Consider the following 25,197-nt stretch of genomic DNA (forward strand, 5'->3'; position numbering starts at 1 on the left):
AATTGCAGGTACGAGACTCTTGTTCAACAAGATGGCTACATGCATCAAATCAACAACCCCGAAGTGGAGGTCAACGTCAACGAAGCCAACTACATCATTGAACAGCAGAAAATACAACTGAAGATCATCACTGGCAAACTCAACAATGCATTCAAAGGCGAAGAGGTCACCTGGGTCAAAACAGGTACGGTACTTTTCCTGTGTGGGATGTTTAAATATGGCCGAGTCGAGTGTTTGCTTCTGTCTCAGTCTGACAACGATCAGTGTTGTACAGGAACAAATTTTGGACTTGGAGAGTAGTTATACACGAGGTATAATGTCCGGTTACCTCTCGATCATTCTGGGTCGGATTCATGTACAAATATAATTGTTGGCTCTTGGCATGTCGGAATCCAGAAGCAAAGAAATAAAAAAAAATGTCATTGGGTGGAAATGAGATGAATCGCTATTGCTGCATTTGAAGACATATGGCATCCCTGGCGCCAGTGAATGCAGTTGGCATATTTCATAAAGAACGCTTCCATTTCCTGAAGGACAAAATTTGTCTGGTCATGGCAGCTGTAATTCCCCAATAATTGCTTGTATCAGACCCCACACATTATTTCCCTGGGATTATTACTCTACATAATCTCTTGTCTGTGACACTGTTTGACAAATTAGATTTAATTGGGTAAATTTTTCTTCCCAGTGAGAAAGAGAGATGGAGCTTTTCCAAACAATTGACATTTTAATTTTCCTGGCTTATGTGTTGGTTTTCTTATGTATTGTTACCAAGTTGACATCCACAATCCTAGGAGTTTTCTTCTTTTTTTCGTTGCAATCACAAACTGGGAAAGAGACTCATTATATTTTCACTTGCTGCGAGTGATTCTATTACTTCCACAAGAAGAGGTTCTTTCTTTATTGGGGGGTTTTCACAGACACAAAGAAAAAAACTGACAATCGGCTAGATGTATTAGTGTATACCTATACATTCTAAAGTTGATTGACTTCTATAAAAACCCTATTTAAATCCCCTCTTTTTCTTCGTTAGATTCTGTGAAGATAAAAGAGATATGTTTTTGTAGTGACTAGATGAAAGATGATGGGGCCCGATTTCTCTTAACCATTCCACAGATATCGTCTCTCCGATTCTTACTCTGGCTTCTGATTCTTGAAGCTTTTTGATTGATGGATGGATGGACAGTCGATACCTAGCTACATTCTATGTATACTTTATTTCTGTCAACTGGGTAGTACCCCTGCTGTGTTACTTCATGAATTATTCAGGGCCCCTGTCGGGTCGATATTTTACACCTGAAAATTGATTAAATTGCAGCAAACTATTATTACATCACAGACTCTGTCTTTCCTTCCCTGTTCTTTTTATTTTTTTTTTTTTAGAAAAAGCTATGCAGATTCTGAATTTTTTTATCTTGCCTAACTGGAGGTCTGGTAATTCCTACTTAACGATTAACATGATGAGTAATGTGTATAGCTAGTTCTATATTGTTGTTGTTTATAAATGCTTTCAACCTCAGATTGTGGTATTGTAAAAAAACCCCAAAAATCTTGAGTGAACTTGTTAGTTGTACAAGAAAAAATCTGTTTGAAGTTTTTGTTGTGAAACACGTTTTTGGGAAATACGAGAAGTCTGATTGGGCCAGGTTTGAATTTGGGTACGCGTATTACATTGACCTCTGTGTACACAAGGTAATTCACCTGTTCACAATAAAAGATTACAAACCCATTGTGTGTCACTGTCTGGTAATGATTGTTTATTGAGTCTGGGTTCCAGACAAGTGCTGCATTGTCAATTTGATAATTGAACAAGTTTCTTGTTTGAACATGCCTTTCCAATGCACTCTGTGCACTTGTAGAGGACGGTAAGGTGCAATCTATTTGAAAAATAAATTTGGATGTTTTTAAATAATTTAGAAATTTCAGACATGCAAAAACCATTTTTTTTTGGGGGGGGGGGGTGCAAGATTGCATTCTTTTTCATTTGTATGCATATCTTTACCAATTCAATATCAAAGGCAGGCAATGGTAAAAATTATGCAAAGCAAGAATATTGAGAAAAAAAAGTTACTCTTCATTATGAAAATCTTGCCCTAAATTATTTTTTAATTTTGTAGAAATCCCAGACATCTATGGAAAGGGCATGGTTGGCGGTAGTGGTGATGACTTTTATGGCAGTGGCAGTGGTTCCCACGCCATCGAAGGCTCCGGAATGGAAGGCAGCGGATTCATGGAGAAAAGTGGGGACGGTTCAGACGGTGATGACGAAGACTTCAACAAACCTCACAGACCAACCCACGAACAATGGCCGACCTCCAAGCCGCCTTCCGTCGATGTCGAGGGCAGTGGCAGAGACATTAATGATGAAAACAATCAGAACAACCCCCACTTGAGGGATCCCAAAAATGATCCAAAGTACAACATCGGTGGTGACAGGGGGCGATTCACAACAAAGCCGCCACAAAGAACAAATGATCGCGAGAATGCAGGAGTTTCTTCATCTCCCTCGTGGTGGTGCTTATCTGTTGTGCTCATTTTCATCAAGACTCTTCAGAATGTCATGGGTTGAACCAATTCATCAAAACATTTATGTGATTAAGATGTACAAGAAAAAACACATTTTCATTGTATAGGTTGTGTATCTCTATAATATGCATACTCGCATTATGTATTTACAAATCAGGAAGGGAAAAATTCACGTCAACAACAAAAAAAGAATTTTCAAAAGATTTTTTTTTTCAGTATAATAATAGCCAGAAGAGACTGATTTAGAGGTCTTTTTCAGTTATTGAGTTAGCTGTTCATTCCTGAGACATGCATTGTGATGAAATTCTTGTACAGAAGTTTTGTTATCTTGGAGAGACCATCAGAGTGGTCCAGTGCCATATGTTTCTTCAAACAGACTCCTCAAAACCATTTGTTATTTTCAAAGATGTCAGAGAGGAAAAAAAGAAAATACGATTTGTAGTGACCACAATAGACTGAGCACAAAGAGTATATAGAGGACAGTACACGCTATGTCTGACTATGCTGTCATATGAACAGACCTGTGTATATTGTGATTTACTCCAGTGATATATCATCCGAGGCCAAAGACACATGAATTAATCCCGGGCTGTCTAGACGGCAGCCCAGAGTAACATCCAAGTGCTAGAGTGGAGAGTCAAATCGGCAAAAATCGGCAAGTCCGAGTTCCACTCTCTTTCCCTGCATGTTTCTGTCGACGATCATGTAGACTGCATGTTTAGAAGAAAAGGAAAAAAAAAAGTCATAAGACAACTCTGATTTGCTTGAAGGTTTATGTTTCTCTGTTTAATTCATGTGTAAAGTTATGTGTGTGTATATATATATATATTCATCGTACTGTGTTAGACATGATGGTGATATTGAAGCGTTTTATTGTACGATACATGTATGTGTTTATAATTCTGACGAAGATATAAACTGGATGGCAAAATGTTAAATCATAGTAATCAAAAGAAGAAAAAAAAATTATTATTACAATGTTAATTTTTTTTTGTGTGTCATTTTCAGTATTTTAGTTGACCATTATTTTGTCATTGATTGAAACAATTGTTTGTTTTTAAATGCTGTTACACAACTGTTAACCTCATATTACAATAGCAATGATTTTTTTTTTCAAATCTCTGCGCAGTCAAGGTGCAAATGTACTAAGAATGGAAATGGTCCAGAGTCAAATCTGGCCTTTTTTTTTCTGTACAATGATATTCTACTTCACATTTTATTTAGCTCAGGGTTTTCTAGTTATTTTCTATGGAGCAGCATTTTCTCTTAATTTTGTTTTCCCCCCAATAATGATAGGTCTCGCTTTTTTCACAGACTTACTTGTACTTAATGATTGCAATTTAATGATTTTTCCGTAAAACTTTTAACAAAGTTGATTACGCATTTAAAAATCAAAACAAGTTTTACTTAACAAAATAATGGTGTAATAACAGGTCATTATGACAAATAATCTTTGTACATTTTGATAATCTCAATATATATATATATTGTACAGATTTTTTTTCTTCCCCAATCAGTGCTCTGATTTTTGTGTTAATTTATTCAAGCTTTGTACATTTTTGCTGTCCACAACACTTAGTTTATAGGTAGACGATTTTGTGACTGAAGATATTCCCGTGTCAATTTAACTTAACAATGGGGATTTTTTTTTTATCTCAGTCAAATGAATTTTTACTGTGTGATTATAATTGATGTACATGAAAGATGATGTTTAATGCCGCATGTACATACCAAAGAACATCTCATCTTATATATGTAGCCATTTTTTTAACTGTTTAACTTACCCAGAGAAAAAAAAAATAATAACTATAACTGTATCCATCTCTTAATATTGGACATATCTTTCAACAAAAGTTGTGTTTTTATATATACATGTATATATATATGTATATGTACTTTAAACACATCAAGGTGCTGTGGTCATTGTTTCACCGTTTTCTTTTTCCTTTCTTTTTCCTTGGTGTCAATCTTGTAAAGCTTTTAGACATATGGTACATACTGGGGTTTGAAGGTAAAATATCGGGAGGCTATAGCTACATCTTTACCGTCGCCCACTTAATGTAGACATCGGTGTATGATTTGGATGTATATGAAACCCACCTTACAACTTTATATATATATATCAAATTCAGTGCCTTCCTTTATCCCAGCTATGTACATGTACTACCTATAGCAAAACGCCACAGTGGTATTTTTCTCTGCCATAGCATACTGCATGTTGCGCTTCATAAACATTTTGTTTTAACTAATGGACATGTTTTTTTTTTTTTTTGGACAATTTTAATTCCAGGTTGTTTGTTTACTACAAAATTTTACTATTGTTTTATTTATATAGAACTGGTTTCTTTTTTTTTTTTTTAATATGGATAAAAAGTTTGTATCCATGGCCCGATACATGTACGAGATGGTTAGTTCAGCATTAGGACTTCTGGTTCAAGAAATCCAGCAGTGTCATTCGTGACCTAATTTTAGATGTCTCTGTGTATTTTAAAGATTATTATTGCTTTTTATGACTTTTGGGCTGGTTTTCTTCCCACATTTACAGTTTTTGTACAATTTAACAAGAATAATATTAAATTTCAATGAAATTAACAAGAATCACAAAATTCAGAAACTTAAACGGTTGAAAAATGAGAAAGATTTAATGCTATACTTAATTACGATTTTTGAACTTTTTAAATTTGTTGTTACAGTGTTTGCACGGCCAGTTAGCTGATGTTTGTGTTGCTTTCGTCATCCTCACCATTTTTCATCATCGTCACCTCCCATCCAATCATCTGTGCATTGCAGACATTTTTAGTAGCATTGTCAATGTCTTTGTTCTTTGATAGTATCATACAAAATTATTTTACTGGAATAAAAATTGTATACATAAACTATGGGTTCTTTCTTCAATTACCAATATATATTATGGAAAACACTGCATGAGGGTAAATATTTTCAGTGAATACAAGAAATGTTTTGGAAACTTATTGCGTACAACTTGAATAAATGCATCCCAGTGTGAAGTATTGACAAGTGTCAACTTTTTCACAAGGAACTGAGCACACAATGGAAGAGTTTCCTGAAAACAGTGTGTTGAATGATCATTAATGTTCAATTAATTTTATTTTTATTTATTCATTAAAGGGGGGGTCAATGTCTAAATTCTGATGTTCAGCAAAGGTACTAAATGGACAATAACTTCGCTAGTCTATAAGATGATTGACCTTTAACCTCATATCAATAAGGTCATATACATCTACAGTGTAAGAAGTTTGGTGTCCATGGATTTTCAAGACACATTTACATGTATTGAGTGGACAATACTTAGTTTATTGATGTCCAATTTTTTGGACTATTCCTCACATGACCTTCATACAATGACCTCAAAATCAATAGAGGTCATGATGTTTGGCTCAAAGTGTACAAATATACAATGGTTAATGTCTATGAAGCAATGGGTTCTGGAGAAACAGTGGACAGAATAATTAGCATATTAGCCATTGACCACAGATGTGTGTGAATTCTGACAGGGTGAAAACAAAATCAACAAGGTTTATAAATTTACCCTTTCGTAGTTCCATTTTTCCAAGATTGATGTCTGTCAAACAATTTTTTTTATTCAAATATTGACTGAACATTACTTGGCCAACTCAATGGTACATGCAAAATAAAAACACTTTTTAAAGGGGGGGGGGGGGGCATAAAAAACTAATAGATTACATCTTTAAGATAGTTTGAGAAGCTGACAAAGCTGTTTTGTAACCTTGATTACTATAAATTGAAGAAAATGCTAGCAAAAATAAAAGAAAGACAGTTGCACCTGATCCTTGAAAGAAATTACTGTGAATTAATTAACTTCAAGAAATTCTCAGATAATATGGTACTCATGGAATAGGAAATTCAACTTGTTAAAAGTACTACAGTGTATTAATTTTGTCGCACATAAATACCATGGAAATTATCCACAAAAAACAGTGGAAATGCGTGTATTTCATCAAGGAACTATTCCATTTCAGGAAGAGAGTGACTTGTTTTAGGGAATACTCTTAATTAGTAAATCTATAATAATTGTTAGGGGAAATAAACTCTCATAAATAGGATTTCGGTGACATCGTGTTGAGTGAAAAATCTGGTCTCATCTGGATAGTCTATTTGAAAAGTGCATGAAAACTAGGCCATTTTATAAATTCCATGGGAATCATTGAACTTTTCAATGGTTCAATTCTGGGCAATGAAGTCATAGCAGGTAGATACGAACAAGCCACTTATGACCAAGTTACAAGGAAAACCCCAAGTGCTTCATGTCTGATGAAAGATTTTTTTTTTTGGTGTCAGAAATGACACTGCAAGTGAAGATGGATTTCTTGTGTAGTTGTATAAAGATAAAAGACATTTTTTTATTCGCATTAGAACAACATTAACAGAAACAATGACCCTTGGGAGAGAGAACATATTAATCTTTTCATACAAATTTATAGTACACATCATTGCTGGTATGCAATATGCTAGCTAGAGTTTGGTTTATAAACATAATGAACATGAAAATATTCTGGGAGAAACACATTTATGTGCCAAATTAAAGCATATTTTATAAATGTGTCAAGTGATACATTTTTTTTGTAAGTTTGAAATTTTGAAGAAAAAAAATATCTGAAATCATTAAACAAAATAAAAAGGGGAAAAAACTTGCACAAAAATAAATTGGCCATAGTGTGATGAATCATACATCCTTTCAATGTTGTCAATGAGAGAAATAACGTGGGTGATAAGAAAATGGTCGCTGACATTATGGGAAATACCAGTGCACAAAAAGTAATAACAAATTTTTTCAGAGTTTCACGATTTTACTTGATTAAGTGTTCATCAGTACATTTTCCAACAAAATACGTCATAGTATAAAGTGAATGTGATACATTGCCCACATAAAGCAAAAAACTGAAATTATTACAGATATCACAGTCGCAGTAGATTAAAATGCATAATTTTCATTACAACACGCACAGTTATCAATAGTCTTCAGAAGATACTGTCGAGGAACACGTATCCCTCTGATCTTCTCCAAGTCTTGAGTTAATGAAGCTACTTTGAAAAAAAAAAATATACATAGATCATTATTGTCAATTGAACAGCCCTACTCTAGAGGAAAATTGCTAAATTATAGATAATTATGATGATGCGTTCGTCGATTCATGGTGAATAGAACCGAGAGAAGTGGCACTGTAAAACTTGATAACTACTGCACGATGATCAATGAATCGATGAATCTGAGCTCACAATATACCCTTGTGAAAACAAAAGCTTGATTATTTATTCAAAAGTGATATTGTGTGTCTATACAATTGCATACAGATAAAAATTCAAACTTGGTAAACATCAAAAGACCCTATATGAACCGCTTCGATTACATAATGTTGTATTTTCAGTCCTCTATATGCATGCTCTCTCTTGATAGCATGTTTTTAACAAATACTGTAATAAAAATTCTTCAAAAAAAGAAAAGAAAATGAGATAGTGTGTTACGTAAAGTTAAATACCGAGATAAGTACACGACATAGTAAACCTTTACATGGTATCGCTTATCTATAAAAAGATCGTAACAGTGAAAGAACATTTCCTGTACTTGACACACCTATAAAGGTAGCGACCATGATGGAAGCTTTGCAGTTCTCTCTAAATGCGAGGCTGCCTGCGCTCTAACACACTTCTGATCTGTAATCCATAAAACATGGGCCAGAAATAGGCAAGCACATGCAAATGAAAGATTTATCTCCTGAAAAGGACATAGAAGTTAAAAAGTGTGATTGTTAATGTGTGAAATTTTACACATTTAAAAGCTGAACTGTGAAGGTTGTGCAATAAAAAAAGAACCTTAGAGCTATATAGTTTTTACCCCAATACACAGAGTATTCTAGAGTGAGCTTTTGATTCATTCAACTTCAAAAACTATCAACTTTAGAATATTTCATTTACACACAGTAACATTTTAGTGTCTGCTACTACTATTAAATCCTTTCATTGATAGAAGATGTAAGCAGAATGTTTTTATTGCCTATCTTAAAATGTGTAGTAAAATAGATTCAGCAAATTACTCAAAGTTACACCTGATTGATTACGCAAAATGAAATTACCATTTTATATGGGTCTTAACTGGCCATTTTTGAAGTGTGCAGTCGTTGAGAAATAGGTGATGCATCTTATATGAATCCTGTGTAGAGAGACATACACTAAATCATTTGTTCAATAACTACTTTTAACACAGACAGTAAAAGTGCTGCGAGACACTCAGAGGAAAAATGGCCATTATGTTCGTCTTGTTACATTCATCAGATAACTGGTGCATCTATATTCACAGTGGCTTAAAAGCCTGTTAATGCTACACACACACATTTACTCACTCAGTGCATATTTAACAAATGCAAACACAACAAAAAAAATTATTGCTTACACAGACATCAGTAGAAAAAAAGCAAAATATTATCTATGCATAACTAGCCCTAAGGAATTTGTTAAGATATATGTACCACTTTGATATATAAATACATGTAATAAGTTTTATTGGTACAGAAGCACACATATATATTTATATATTATATATATATAAAACAAAATGAACAATCTGAAAAGACATTCTGTGGTGCCAAAAAAGAAATCTTTAGGCCATCCATTCAAATCTTCACAATTAAATATTCTTTTATATGTATATCAATGTAAAAATAGAAAGAAAAAAAAATTGATAAACAAAATATGATATGATTTTCACAATTACAAAAGCCTTGTCACATGAGTGCAAATCTTGCATACACAAAAAAATAAAGAAAAAAGATTCAACATGGAAGATCCTCCGGTGCACGATACACCACCACTTGATACTGGGTTCTCTAGTTTCCTCTACTCCTATACCTTTGCCTTTTCACAGGTCGGGTTGTTTGAAGGGAGTTTACGCTGAACTGAAGTCCGAGGTGGCGCTAACAATGTTAAAGACGGCTGATCCTCTCGGGGTGAGTCCCTGCTCCCCGGCTAAAATCTGAAACAAGAATGGAGATTTCCTTACAGACATGATCTTTCTTTGCCCACTGCACAAGCAAGTCATATCTGTTATATCAGTGTTTTGTTAAAAAACTCTTTTAAATTATTGCAATGTAATTGTATATAACTGATACTGTTAAGATATAATCTCCGAATCTGATGTCTGGTGGGAACAATAACAGCCAAGCATTGTCTTATTGGGATTATGGATTTCACTGATCTGCATCAACGGTAATAATAGAAGAAGAATATTAAATGTATGAGATGTTTTTGATAGCAACGTGATCCAAGCGTAGTGGAAATGCACCGTGAATAAAACCAAATATGAGACTTCCTGTATCATTGTAGATGTCGACAACAGCGCTAATGGTGAAATTGTTAGATGAGAGTCGTTTTAAGGTGACACTGTACATCGCAAATATTTTCAAATTAAGGAAATGTGAGAGAGTGAGAAAAAGAGACAGAAATTAAAACTATTGTGGGGTTCTGTTACATTTAGGTCACTTTGAACTGGTTTGCTTCATACTCTTTTGAGTGATATTTTTCATGATGATTCAAGTACAAAACCAATATACAGACTTTCACAAGTTTGTTATTTCCAAAAGCAATTTTTTTTATCTATTGTTTCTTCACCAATCAAACAATTTATTATCAAATGTCCTGTCTAACAAATTTTTATCAAATATGTTTCTTGACAAATCAGATTTGATTGAATCACATTTAAATATTTAAATTTCTTATACTGGCAATATATTGTAAAACAAAGCAGATTGTGTGACTGCAGGTGATGTTAAAAGAATATACACTATCCGACACTGAATGTAATTAAAATACATTATCATATACTGGTAGTGATTACAAGTGATTGAATACAAATACAGGTATGTGATTTTGTGACGGTTACAGAATAAACTGTTTCTGTGACTATACGGGTGGCTGTGTTGTATACATGTATACCTTTGGCTTTGTCGTCTTGATGTCTGACACAGAGCGCCTTACGTTCCTCGATATCTAGCAGTTTTACAAATTTAACAAAAAATCACATACACACCAAAAAACCAGGATCACTATAAGTAAAACTTGTTACTGGATAAAATTTGGTAAAAAATATAAAATCTGTAACATTGAACCCATTAGTCAAAGGTGAACTGTTTGTAACAAAAGAAGTGCTACTTGATTACAGCACGTACACTCTTTCTATTTCACTGAAGTTAAAACAAATGTGCAAAAAAATCTACAGTCAATGACCTGAAGTCAGAAAATCATATCAGACTAAAAAAGTTGTAACTGTGTAGAGAAACTCATCACGTCAAAAATATCTATGTGAATTTTTAAAATCTTCTGATGAGCTACGTAAAAAGAAGGGACAACCATTTATCAAATGAATTTCTGGTCGTTATCCACATACCAAGCTTACTAAAGAAAGATAAATTTTTTTTTTTTTTTTTAAAAGTTATAAGTAATTTCTCTGCAAAGGCAGTTCTTAAGAAGGCAGTAGTAAATGGTAATTGTTAATTGAAACACTGCAAATAATCACAACATAAGGTCTTGCTGTTTAAACAAAAGAAAGTTATATTATATTGAGAGAGAGAGAGAGAGAATAGCTAACTTCATCGATTTTTTTGTTAACTCAGCAAAACTTGAACTTAACCTTTCTGTTCATATATAAGCTTCAAAAATAAAATTTTGGAGTATCATTTCTAAGAAGTCTTTAAGGTTAAAAAAAAACAACCCGAAATTATTCATGCTAATGCCATACTTGTACCAGCAAGTTTTCATTTCCACATTGAATGATAAAAAATATTTTGGTCATATAAAGGTGTCTGTATAAAATTCATTCATAAAATTTTCAAGGACATTCTCCGTCAGCAAAATTAACCCACTCTAAAGTGGTTCCTGTTTTGACACTTTGTCAATCTGCTCCCAAACAAGGAAAGACTACACACATCTGGTCTGTGTCAGATGGTATCGGTGCAAACCCTGAGTCATCTCCGTGATGTAACACACCACTGTTCCGCTGTCCATGCACAAAGCACATAATAATACCCCCGAACTAGCAGGAATAATGCCCAGCCTATTGTTTCTCCATCTAAATACCAAGGACTCATTGCACAATATATGCATTCTCGGGCAATTAACAGGCCATGCATTGCAAAATGATGTCAGGGGACAATTAATCATGCAACTTGCATGTGATGAGAATTGTTTTTTTACTTTATTACTTCATTGTCACAATTCTGCCAACAATTTGAGAATAGAGTTCATCACCATTAAAGATATAGAGCAAACTGCCTAAAAGAATGCTACAAGAATGTATCGCATGTAAGATGTTATCAAGCGGTGTTACAACTATCATCAGCACACAGTGGTATTAGAAGTTTTTTTTTTTTTTTGGTTTATAGAATGGAATTTTAATGTAGCACTTCTTACCGTCTCATATATAAAACTGTAACAAGGGGTATCATATTACTGAAGCATTCATTCATTTTGCAGAAACTGAAGAGTTTTATATGTTATATTTCTGGACACAGCAGAGCATACATGTATCTCTCGGGAGAATCTTCTATTTAATAATGCATACTCAATGCCATTGTTATATAGCTTTGGTATGAGATATATCATTCAGCAAATCAGAACAATTGATAGATGGATTATCAACAGATACAAGACACTTTTAGAACGATACATGGGCTAATTATAGTATACTGAAAAAATTTCTTGTAGATGCATTAAGAAATGGCATGTCGCAAACTGATTAATGATTTAAGAACCACTTTTACCTTTTCCTCCAACATGTCTGAGAGTTTGTCCACGATGTCCTGGAATCCCGCCGCCAGAGACTCGTGGTATTCCTTCTGTTCCGTGGTGATCAGCGTACCGTTCAGTTCTAAGGCATCAGAGCACACATACACAAAGTCCCTGTAAATTCACATAAAATGTAATCACCCACACACTCCCTGTAATTTCACATCAAAATGTAATCCCTCACAAAGTCCCTGTAAATTCACATACACTGTAAATATGAAATTACTCACACACTCCCTGTAAATTCATATAAATATGTAATCCCTCACAAAGTCCCTGTAAATTCACATATATATGTAATAACTCACACACTCCCTGTAAATTCACATCAAAATGTCATCACACACAAAGTCCCTGTAAATTCACATCAATAATTCAATATGTAATCACTCACTCACTCCCTGTAAATTCACATAAAAATATAATCACTCACACACACACACGCCCTGTAAATTCACATCAAAATGCAATCACTCACACACAATTCCTGTAAATTCACACAAATATTAATATAAATCAACTTTTATCTGCTTGTGAGAAAATTTCAGGTGTTCAGAAACTTTTTATGCCCTAACTGAACAAGTCCATTACCAGTAATACTGGTAATTTTATTTCTTCATAATTTCAACATAACCATGTCATAAATATTTGCCGCCAGTTACTTTTTTTTTTATCAAACAGCTAGTCCATTGTATAATAAAATTGTTGCAAATAAAAATTGGTTTAGAGAACACAATAATTTCACGTCACTATGAATCTTATAGCCCTTCGACACCTAATTGTACTTCTGAATGAGGTCAAAATGTCAACAAAAGTAATACTCTTAGTACATATATACATAAAACTCTTAATTAGTACATACTTAAATATTGATTTCAATGTGTCAGTTTTCTCTAGGGGGAACATCATCTTTTTCTCTTTGGTCAGGAAAGCCTGTGCATAAGCCATTGGACCTGCGTTGACCTATAAAAGAAAATGATTTCTTATAATGTAGTGTAATTTTGTTTTAAAAACACATAACACAAATACATATATCTTTTTTTTTACTTTATGAATTTATCTGACTATTCATATATAAACTTAGATACATAGAAATGTGTACTGGCATATATTTTTATTATTTTTATTACACTCAAAATAAAAGGTACATGGGATATTTAATACGACTGTGTTCTAAACTTTTCCTTCTATTTGGGAAAATATTGTGATGAAATTTAAAACTTGAAATAGTAAAAACTTAGACAATACAAGACTTATCAGATATATGAATCATTTGCAATCAGAGAGAGAGAGAGAGAGAAAGAAAGGGAGCGACAGAGAGAGAGACAGGTGTTTACCTGAGCACTGACGGAGCCCTGGAGCCTGAGCTGTAGTTTTTTGAGGTCGGGCCGTGACAGGTTGACCACCTCCCTGATATCCACCACCTTACTCTGCATCTCATCAATGGCCACCTCTATCGGATGGAGGACAGAGTCTGTCTTCTTCACCACCTCTATTCTCTTCTTCATGTACGGGAAACTGTGAGAAGCTGCAAAATCAAAAACATTAGCATGTCAGGTATTTTTCTCTATACCAGTGTACAAAACTTTCAATTCCCAACATAGATATGGTATATGGGTCATATTGACATTGAGCAATTTCTTCAATTTGGCATAGTGTTATCAATTCTCTTGAGCTAGAATATCTTAAATGCAAACAATTCACCATGTCCTTTATTTCTTAATACAAAGCATTTTTTCTTGATTTAATAAAAACATATCTAAAATTAAGATATGGTCAGTTTTTACCAAAAAAATGATCTGAAAATTTTATAAATTTGTAGTACATGTACTTTATTTAAAAATTTGAAGAGCTTACTGATCAGAATGGTTCTGCGTTTGAACTGTTCGTGGATCTCTCCCCGAGCTTTGCCTGCCTTGGTGAACGGAGTCTCGAACATGAACCTCTTGATGTTGTTGTTCCTCTCAAACTCTGTGATCCTCTTCTGGAGTTCCTTCTCCTCGAAGTAAGGTGTGACGTGTGTCACCTGGATGTAGGCAAACTTCTGGTCCAGCTCACCGGGGTTTACCTGTAAGACAGAAAGCAGCAACTCAATATTAGGGTACCACATTGACAATTTTTCATTGAACTGCAAAAAAAAATATATATATATATTTGTATAAGGCCAATAAATCAAGGTGACAATAGTACTAGATATGTTATCCAAAATATGGAAGAGTTCTGGTTTCCTGCAAAAACTTGGTGCACATAAAGTAACGTCACTGTGAGACATTGCTTAAATTTAAGTAGTAAATAATGGTTGACAAGGTGTTAACAACGACACTTTTTCATCTGACATATTAGTCCAAGTCTTGATGCAATGTAGTATATATAATATGCAAACATTAAGGCCTGGGTTGAGTACCTTATTGGAATCCATGATGAGTTTGACAGTGTCTTTGCCGTACTTCTCACTGTACATATTCTTGAGTCTCTCACAAATCTCGGCCAGACTCGTGACCTTTGGCTCTTTGTATATATACTCCTTGCCGTCTTCTTCAACAAAGTATGAGGACTGAAAATGCAAAAAATCAATAACTTTTACTGTGAGGAAAAACATATTTCAACCATTTTTTGATACCAGTTTAGGACCATTTTTCAATCCTAACAAGAATTCCTGGGTCCCCCGCCGGTCAAGCAGTATACTAGTATATTGTATATGAAATTGCAATATTTTCAAACATTCAGGGCTGTTCTAGAATTAAATGTGTGGGGAGAATGGGAGGAACATTTTTTAACCCCCCCCCCCCCCCATTTTTTTTCTATTTTTCCTGTCGCAAATATATCCAAAATACTACAATCTAAAAGAACTTGACCAAAGTACTAGTGGTGGAAACATTTGGTATAAATTTAATGAAAATCTGTCAAAATTTGTAGGCATGAGAGCACTTACAAGGTCACAAAGTCCCATAACTCCAACAAAAAGTATCGACCAATGCTGATTTTCGAACTTGACCAAGGTAATAGTGGTAAAAACATTTTGTATAAATTTAATGAAAATCCGTCAAAATTTGTAGGCATGAGAGCGCTTACAAAAAAGTGTGACGGACGGAAACACGGACGCACACCCGGCATTTCTATGTCCCCGCTCCGCGTTGTGGCGGGGGACAAAAAATCTGATAAATTGAGAGGTAATAATTTTACCCCAAAGAAGGCGATTCGGAAGTATTTTCCTAACAGCCTCTTCCCAGAAGCTGTTACATCCACAACCTTTGTGTAAGCTTTGGATAAGCTGTCATAAGAACTGGCCAGTTTCTGAAAAAGAAAAATGAATAAGTAATTCAAATAGTTGAGTGAAATTAACTATGTGGGTGCATGGTGGTGTTTTTCATATGTCATTATTATATGTGAGGGTGGGATGTATCGGTGGTTATCCTCTAAAAAAAAATTCCATTTTCTATATGGTCTATTGAATAGACTTAAACAAATTTCAAAACAAGTATATATATTTTTAAATGACTTCTTTCTCATACCCTCATATCTTGATAGATTTATGATAGGTTTAATGAAACAATTAAGTGAGTGAGCCTGAATACCTAATGCTTTCAATATGTTTGACAAAGCTACATATAATGAATAGCCATGTGTATCCTTTCTGTAGTACAAATAAAGAAAAGAGTCATAACTCCCAGAAAAATAATTATATCCATATTTCCTACACATATTGACAATTAATGTTCTTGTTAACAACCAGTTCATATTTTTTATGAAATTCTGTTCAGCATTTTAAGAGGAATTATATATACGAATCAAAAATCAGGACTTATGGGCTGACTGACTGATCGGTCATAAACATTAAACATTATACATACATCCCCCCCCCCCAACAACTTGCAAGGGATATTAAAACAGAAGAATAAACACACAAACTAATAAAAAACATTCACATGAAAAGATCCAAACATCAATCATGTTATGATGTAGAGTACATGTATATTTGTGCTTTTAACCTGCTTACATCAAAATCTCTTGAGTATTCGTAAATAGGAATGATAAGTTTATAGATGTCTCCAAGGACTTCGTATCTCTCCGCCATCTCGAGGGACCTGCAGGCTTTCTCTAAGTACTCTACCATTGTGTCCTAAAAAAGACAAGCGTTGGCAATCATCACAACACTGTCAACATTCAATGGTCAATAATAATCTGATTACATATATACATGTATATCTGCCTTATACATGTACATCAAAAACATCAAACATTGTATTCTGATCCTCGTTTGCTCAATCTATCATATATGTATGCTATAAAATATGACAATAAGTTCTTTCAAAGCTCATAATTTCAAACTAAAAACTAAAAAAAAGAACTATGAGATATCCTAGAATTTGCAATAAAGCAAAACTCGGTTATAACGAAGTCACTGGGACCTAAGAAAATACTTCGTTATATCCGTAATTCGTTATAACCGTATAAAAAATTCATTAAATTTACATAGGTGGGGATCCAAGATGACCTCGCTATATCAGTGAATTCGCAATATCCGTGTTCGTACTAAACGAGTTTTACTGTATATAGAGCTCAAATACATTGAAGAACAGGGTTTTGGAATCCCGATTCACTTTAACATATCCATGGTATTTGAGATATCAGTGTTTAAAATATATCCAAGGTTAACAGCCTTGTTGAAATCAGACAGGAAAAACAAACCTCTGTATATTGCACATCCTGCATCCCCGAGTCGTCCTTGATTCCGGATTCATCCCCTTCCACGTTAGGGGTAATAGTACCAAAGGCTGTACAGCCCTGGGGGAAACACCCTGCATGGTCAAACATCAGAGATTACAAATTACATACACATACTTAACTGATGTATGCACAACTCTTAGCTCTAGAATAACTTGGAATCATAAAAGACATTAACTATCAATTTTTTACAAAAACTTATTGAGACCATTGATCACTTTTTAAGGATCATTCTGCATTTATCTTTGTTGATTAAATGATGAATTTTACCACAGTTACAGTTTTTAAAATAGTATATGGTACTGTACTACATTCATCTATATATCTATGTTTGATATATTTATAAACAATTTCTGTGAAATATATTGATAATTCTGTAACCTTGTGATTACACATATTCTAATAATGCTGTTATTCAAACCCTTATTATTCTATTGGACCAAATAGAATACAAGAAACAAAAAAACTTTTCTATTAGGTATGGTCATTATTGTTCATGCTGAAACTTTATGTACTATTTTCACTTAACATAGAACTGAAACCAAAATACAGAACCCAAAATACTGTTATCCATTTCCAAGGGCACCTAATTCTTACCCAGAAATTTTTCCCGTTTGCCCATTGTTTCACAGTTAACTGTAAATGAAAGCTAAGAACCCTGAACCACAGACTTTTGTTTATTTCAGTGATAAAATGGCATTTCAAGGAATTTTGCTCCCCCTGCTTTCTATTTTAGTTGCAGTCTTCAATAAACCCAGAACCGTAAATAATTATTTAGTTCAATGATAAAACATAGTTTCCAAGAATTTTTCCATATCTTTCCCCCTTTTTTTTTTTTTTTTTGGTTGGTGCTATATCCAGTCTTCAAATAGTTTTAAAGAATTTCATTCTTCCTTTCTTTCATTTTTTGGGGTGGCTGCTATACAGAGTTCTATTTAAGAACATTGTGGTTTCATGATCACATCAAACATCAATAGGCAAAAAACCAAAATACAACAATACCAGTGCTTTAAACACTCTATATGCATGCTGTTCATGTTATTATAAAGACATATATTCCTTTATTCTATTAATTGTATAATAACATCGTCATGTATATGTATATAACCTTACGTATACTGTCAATGATAAGCTTTAAACACAGCAAATAAAAATAGAAAAAAAATTACAAGAACCAGCATAAAAATAAAAATTTATCACATGTTTGCCTTAACGTCAGATGGATATCAGCCATGTAATAAATATTGGGTATTGCACTTTGATGACATCACAATGAGATCTTCCCAATACTGTTAATATTAATTACCGAGTATGTCTTTTGCATCTCAAAGCTAATAAAATAGGGGGGGGGGGGGTCTAAGTTTCTGAACTTGTCCCCAATACTAATTGTAAATTTGTACAATAAAATATGTTCAAATCAAGTAGGTAATGTCAAGGTCAGAAAAAACTGACACCCAATTTAACTGTGTTTATCCATTCCTTTCTTTGTATAAATGTCATATGGAAGGTCAAGGTTAAAAAAAACAAATAAGGAAAGAGTTTCAGTGTTATATCTCTTACTTATTCAATAAAAAATTACACAAACACCTTCTTTGAAAATGAGCCCAATTGCAAAATGTGAGATATGAACAAAGGGAGGCAATGCAGACATGCCAAAAAATCACACTTTATAGGAAAAATAAAATTAAGGCTAAAACATGTGATAAATAAGAATCTCCTATGATTTGTTATTGTATATCATTTTTATCCAACCAGTTGTAGGTTTTTTATCCCTTTGCCAAATAAAGGCTCAATGATAAAAAAAAAAAATCCACACAAATCAGTGATTGGATAAAATAATATACCATCACAACTCATAGAAAATCCTATCCATAAGCAATCAAAATAAAGATGACATGCTTTAATGAGTTACAACATTGATATCAACACTGGACACTTACGTGATTTTAATTTGCCTGCCATGAGTTACATTCATGTTTGAATCATTTCTCAGTGTACATCTTAATGAACAAACTTTTACAACAGAACTGAACAGAAGTGAGGATGTCAGGTATGAATCACAAAACACGAACACTTTGGAGCTTTTAAAATTAAAATGATAGTTTATATCCTATTGATGAATATCAAAACATACCTCGTTTCTTCAGATATTCAGCAACTAATGCAGCTATGTGGATGAAACAATGGGCCTCCTATGTAAATCAAAATAGGCAAGGTACAGAATCTTCCCATAAAATTTAAAATTATGATTTAAAGTTAATATACAGGTCAAGGAAAGTCTGTCCGATATGATAAATTTGGTTGTTCAATAATGTATGTTTGGAATCTAATACATGTATTCCTGGGAGAATAACAGGTAGTTACTAGCTGAGAGGAAAAACATAGATTGCACACTCCCAAATACTTCTGATCACAAATTCATTAAATATTGGATATAGCAAAGTAAATCATCAAGTCCCAAAATCTTTGCTGCATGCTGCATGGAACTGAGTTTTACTGTACAGCATTTTACATATTTTACAAATTACAACTCGCAGACAGATTGATCTATTAATAATGATAGATAATTGCAATATAAAAACTTCTTGCACTGTGCGACCCCCTACCTCTGAGAAGTTTTCGTATTTGCGGTGTATCTTGGCCATGGACTCGAGCCACGTCTTCCTGAGCTCGGGAGTGGTGGCGTAGGACTTAGCCAGGCTGTACTGAAGGTCAATCAACATCTCGGGGTCATTCTCATGCTCCTTCATCTGAGCTGTGGCCATCAGCACAGTACGGATCCTCTTGGTCAAATCTTTGACCTCAGAGGGGAAGCCACTTCTCTGTGTAAAAAGAGAGAGTTCATTAACATTTTCGTAGCCTATTTTATTGTTCACAGTGCATCGTAAATTCTTATGATGTGTTTTTTAGATTCATCGTTTGATTTCTTCTTTAGTGTTTTTATAATAGAACAGAACGACCGTACAGAAATGACTAGTGAATAGAAATCCGAAATCTGGGAGAAAGGATTTATGATTAATGCAGGTAAGAAAAATATATATAGACTATGTGCAATAAATGTCATCTATGATAGACGAAGCCATCACCTAAAGTGTGTAACAAGTGCATCAACTGTGTGTAGAACAAGAGAGTTACTAGGTATTACAATTGTGTGTAGAACAAGAGAGTGACTAGGTATTACAACTGTGCCATTATCTCTCTCTCTCTCAGTGGCAACAGTCTGCGTGGTGCACTACACAGTATTCCTACATACTACCACAAAACAAGAGTTGACATAACCTAACTGCGTTAGCATCACTGCCAACAAACCCTGGTACAGTTGACTTGTATTCATACTGGTGTACCCAGTTCTGCCTATAACACCACTTAGTTACATTGTAGCATGGAGAAGGAATTTGACATAGTTTGAATGACTCTTTAGAAATGTTCTTAGACTAAATGAATTGTACAAGTATTGTTCCCAGAAACTTTCGTACACAGTTGACTTTTAAGTGTATTCAGTTCTTTCTATAACCTCTAGAATCTAGAAGGAATTTGACAATCTCTAGTAACTGACTCTTCGGAAGTAATCTTGACAAATTGTATGAATATACGGCTGTGCATAATTCATAATGAGAAATACAGTTCAGAAATCACAAAACTATACAAGATGAAAGCAATTTACACTGAAACATTGGACTGATGATGATGACCATGATCTTATCAAGTACACACAGCAATCAAATGGACATGAGCTGACAGACCGTAGCCAATATGTTTCAACATGTACATTCATCTGTATATTGTTACACGTACATTTTGTTGCTTTAGCCAAGCTTGCCTCTATCCATTATACTGACTATGTAGATGACCATCTAGCCAATAGCCAAGCTTTATATATTTCTAACCCAAACAAACATCTGATACAATGTACATAATTCTAGCCAAGCTTTTTAATGTCTACATGTATGAACCAAGCTGTGATTGTAACACTGGTATTGCTTTGTGAATTGGGAACAGCTACTGAATGTGCACAAAAGAATGATGATTATGGAATTCATAACATATCAAATACTTTTAAAAGATTAAACTTGAACAGTATTCAAATGAGCATTTCAAACAATTATCTTATTAAATAAAACAAGATGCATGTATTAATGATTTTAAAATTTTGAATTAATCTTTAATTTTCCAATTTTGTAATTTTAACGATGAGAAAAATAAAATTCATATCTATGAATGCTGGTGTATTAGTTAGAGCATTTGGTTAGTAAGTAGGAGCACACTAATTGTCGCTGACCACATGATATATGTTACAAAAATGGCTCAGCTGGCTATCAGAATCATCCAATAGTGATACTGTTACCTCTTTACTGCCCTTTTTGCGTCCTTTGCCATCACCCTGGTAAAAATTAATCATGCTTTTCTAACTGTTTTTTTTTTTTTACAAATACTCAAGTGTTATATGCTAGGAAAAAGAGAGAGAATTATTATGCCCATACAATTGTATTGATGAGTATTACTGAAGCCATGCATCCTGGACAGGGGCACCATTAATTTTACAGATAAATACCGCCAGTGTTAATGTCACCCACATTGATGCATATATTCAAACATTTTCTCCTGTGGATGACCAAAAGCAAATTAAGCTGCAAATTGCCACCAAGCAGGGGCTTTATTTAATTTTTATTTTTCAAAAGGAAAATTTCTTTTTATCAATTTACAATCCTTTTTACTTCAGGAAAAAATCAATTTGTGTGTGCTGTCTCCTTCAAAATCACAGGCCTGGGGAAGATAACAGGACCTATACTTCAAGGTAAGGAAATATCCAGCTATGTACTGTATGCAGCAAAACTCTATAACATAGTGTATATTTTCAGCAGTTCCTTGCTAGCATGTGACTACAACACTTAATATACAAATACTTGTACAAAGACACACAGACAGACTTTGGTGGGGAAAATATTACATACAGTAAGTGCATGTGTATCTTGTGTAATGTTTAAATTATGCATCCGGGTGAATGATTATACCGATATACCAAATACAGATCTTAGTGTTTATAATCAAACACATTGGGCAAGCTAATAGTCATACCCTTCGCTCTGCACAGAAGCCATTGTAGGCCGAATCCTTCAAAATGACTCGAGTCTGTAGTTAGGAGATACAAGCATACGACATCAACATTCAGAATACAAGCATAAGTAAAGTTTACTGTAGAAAAGAGAAACCTTAGTACATCAGAATCTTTAGCATTATAACAGTGAGAGATTGTACAATATCAAGAGCGGGGCTGTTACAGGCATTCCAGAGGCGGGGGACACTTAGAGAGAGAAAATATTTAGAATGTTATACGATTTGCAGGGTTTACCTCTCTGTCATGTCTATACACTCCCCCGACCAGACTAGCAAATGGACTTAATGGCTTTAATCAAAGAAACAGCATTTTATCTTTTGTGTTAATAATCATATTCATTCAGAATTATCAGAAATTGATTTCATTAGACTAGACTGAACAAATTAAAGATGATATTAATCAAATCAAATCAAGATTTAACATTCCTGGTTATGTCAGAGCAAATGTTCTCTTTTGCTATTCATACAGAATAAGGATGGACAAATGAAATTATTGACGAGATCAAATGTAATGTCCTTGGTTAGAACATGATGTAAAGTGTCAGCAATACTACATGTAATTATACATTGTACATTCTACAAGAAGCTGATTATTTATTTGGGCAGCTTTTGCACTGACACACTAATAAATTTACATACATGGTTTTCTTCAACCATAACCATCTAAAAGCAGGGATTCATACAAATGAATGTATTGTTCAAAATAAAACTTTCTTTTTTTCTACTTTTCCAAATTCTATGAAAATATGAAAATAAATCTCAACAATTTGACATATTTTACAAAACAAAAGATATCTAAAAATATTACTACAGAAGAGATGCATTGAAAAAGATGAACAAAGAGAATCTAACTACAACTGTAACAAATATTGTTTAAACTGAAACAAGAGTGTCATAGTGAACATAGTAAGAATATGAGCAATGTATTTACCTGCATGGCTTTATCACTGGCCGCGTAACTGTTGATCATGGCAAGACTGTCTGTGAATCTCGAGTTACTGAGCTCGACCACGCCCCCGATCAGTTGAGATACTGAGATTATCACCTACACAGTAGTACAAAGAAAATGTGTTCAAACATTGACTTATACACTCACACTGTACAACAATGAGGAATTCAAAATCTAAATACCGGTAACTAAGAGTGAGTATTTTTACCATCAATTTCATAGTTTGCTTGCATGTAATATGGCTTCAGTACTGAAGTGTTTTTAAGGTGAGATGAGTAAACTCAAGCCTACCTGCAAATGAACCCTGGTAAAGTTCTTTTTCTTGGTGAATTCAAAGTTGTTCCTCATCAGTAGGTAAAGAAGAGCACAAGCTTCTTTCCTGGTTGATTGTAACTTTGAGTTACAGCATCGTAACACCTGACAAAATACTCAATATATTATCCTGGTAATATAATACTATTATGCATGTAATTATATAATCATTCAATTTAATTACTGAACTTTGAAATACATATTAATCTTTTTATTAGTATGTACTGTATGCTAATGTAAATACCTCATAGCACAGGTCACCACAGAGAGATGCATTTCCTTTGAATAAAACTGGTTGAAACTACAAGGGAAAAGGTTACGAGGTTACACAGAGAACCTATAATAATCTCACATAATCTATATTCTTTTTTCTGCTGCTTATGTTTTGGGATACAAGCATGTCGGGAGATTTCAATTGAATATCAATATGAAATATGTTTACCTTTTTAATGAAAGACCTCCATGAGGCAAACACATGTTTCTGTAGAGATTCTGATTGGCTGGTCTGGAGGAAGTTCAGGTACAGACTGAACACTTTCTTCATCAAACTGTTGTCCCCGTCCTTGTGTTCCAGGTTACGCTAAAATGATTTTAACGATCAACAGTTAAACATTGTAATTTTCATAAATTTGTGAAGAAGTACCATTAAAAATGAACTGACAAGCATCAGACACAAAACATGGGTTGTATATAAAATGCACTGAACTAATGATTTTAATCTAACTAGTAATAAAACATTCATCGAGCAATTAATATTCTCCATCATTTCAGAATTCTGCAGCAGTTGACTGCATTACACACTATTTTTAGATCAACACCTGGAGTGTTCAGAGCTCTTCTGTGACTGAATACTGTATACACGGAAATATTTGCCCCCGTTTAATTTTCGCCCCTTTCGCCCTTGTTGTCAAAGGGCGAATTTAAGACTGGGTGAATTCTATATTGCAGATAATATTTATGTTAACACAACTGCATCTGGGCTAATTCAAGACGGGGCGAAACCGTTTGCAATTGTTAGAAAATAACATGGGGAGAAAATAACCCTGTATACAGTATCAGTGAGGACAGATACGACTCACCTTGAACGTTTGCGTGTAGAGGGCCAGGATATCTAGAACTCACCTTGAACGTCTGTGTGTAGAGGGCCAGAAACTCTAGAACTCACCTTGAGCTGTCTGTGTGTATAGGGCCAGGATATCTAGAACTCATCTTGAATGTCTGTGTGTAGAGGGCCAGGATATCTAGAACTCACCTTGAATGTCTGTGTGTAGAGGGCCAGGATATCTAGCACTCACCTTGAATGTCTGTGTGTAGAGGGCCAGGATATCTAGAACTCACCTTGAATGTCTGTGTGTAGAGGGCCAGGATATCTAGAACCACCAGTCCCACCTCAGTAGACATGTTGGCCTCCTGTAGGGCCTTCATCACAGCATTGCCCTCGGATGGAGTGGACACTGTAACACAAGCACAATAATAGGCCATATTCTAGAGCAACAGAATCCCTCGCCAATCACCTTCAGGACATATGATGGATGGGATTTACAGAATTAGCCAAACAACCATGATAAACCAGTGTTTAAATGAAATCTTGTCACACTTTAAACATAGCATTGCCCTCTGATGGAGCAGATATTAAAATAACACAAACACAGTGAGTGACATTCAAAAGCAAAGAATCAGTAGTCCTACCCAAGAACCAAAAAAGTCGGCAATGAAAAAATTACACATCATAAGGCACCTACTAAGCTGGGTCT

General features: G+C 34.2%; 2 protein-coding genes across 25 annotated transcripts in view; one reads left to right on the top strand and one right to left on the bottom strand.

Moving 5' to 3' along the window:
* Positions 1-5,402, top strand: part of LOC128180319 (glypican-6-like) — a 31,230-nt gene extending 25,828 nt beyond the window's left edge. The window contains exons 7-8 of the mRNA XM_052848337.1: positions 9-184; positions 2,118-5,402. Coding sequence (XP_052704297.1) covers positions 9-184; positions 2,118-2,569 — 628 coding nt within the window. The 3' untranslated portion in view covers positions 2,570-5,402. The remainder of the gene's footprint in view (positions 1-8; positions 185-2,117) is intronic.
* Positions 5,403-7,334: 1,932 nt separating this feature from the next.
* The window catches only part of LOC128180318 (dedicator of cytokinesis protein 9-like), a 56,049-nt gene continuing 38,186 nt past the window's right edge, over positions 7,335-25,197 (bottom strand). For 9 of the 24 annotated variants that reach the window (XM_052848313.1, XM_052848321.1, XM_052848314.1 and 6 more), the window contains 20 exons: positions 24,782-24,897; positions 23,886-24,023; positions 23,688-23,744; positions 23,423-23,548; positions 23,114-23,227; positions 22,418-22,471; positions 22,144-22,197; positions 21,413-21,448; positions 19,674-19,889; positions 19,202-19,259; positions 19,008-19,022; positions 17,032-17,141; positions 16,340-16,462; positions 15,526-15,636; positions 14,747-14,896; positions 14,200-14,410; positions 13,680-13,870; positions 13,205-13,305; positions 12,318-12,456; positions 7,335-9,535 (listed from right to left, as the gene is read on the bottom strand). In XM_052848313.1, the coding sequence (XP_052704273.1) occupies positions 9,449-9,535; positions 12,318-12,456; positions 13,205-13,305; positions 13,680-13,870; positions 14,200-14,410; positions 14,747-14,896; positions 15,526-15,636; positions 16,340-16,462; positions 17,032-17,141; positions 19,008-19,022; positions 19,202-19,259; positions 19,674-19,889; positions 21,413-21,448; positions 22,144-22,197; positions 22,418-22,471; positions 23,114-23,227; positions 23,423-23,548; positions 23,688-23,744; positions 23,886-24,023; positions 24,782-24,897 (2,207 nt within the window). In that variant the 3' untranslated portion in view covers positions 7,335-9,448. Of the gene's footprint in view, positions 9,536-10,494; positions 10,549-11,967; positions 11,984-12,317; positions 12,457-13,204; positions 13,306-13,679; positions 13,871-14,199; positions 14,411-14,746; positions 14,897-15,525; positions 15,637-16,339; positions 16,463-17,031; positions 17,142-19,007; positions 19,023-19,201; positions 19,260-19,673; positions 19,890-21,412; positions 21,449-22,143; positions 22,198-22,417; positions 22,472-22,821; positions 22,846-23,113; positions 23,228-23,422; positions 23,549-23,687; positions 23,745-23,885; positions 24,024-24,781; positions 24,898-25,197 lie in introns of all 24 variants that reach the window. The other 15 variants (XM_052848336.1, XM_052848335.1, XM_052848333.1 and 12 more) reach the window with 11 other exon arrangements.

This window comes from Crassostrea angulata, chromosome 4 (genome assembly GCF_025612915.1).
Source record: "Crassostrea angulata isolate pt1a10 chromosome 4, ASM2561291v2, whole genome shotgun sequence".
Classification (NCBI taxonomy): Eukaryota; Metazoa; Mollusca; class Bivalvia; order Ostreida; family Ostreidae; genus Magallana; species Magallana angulata.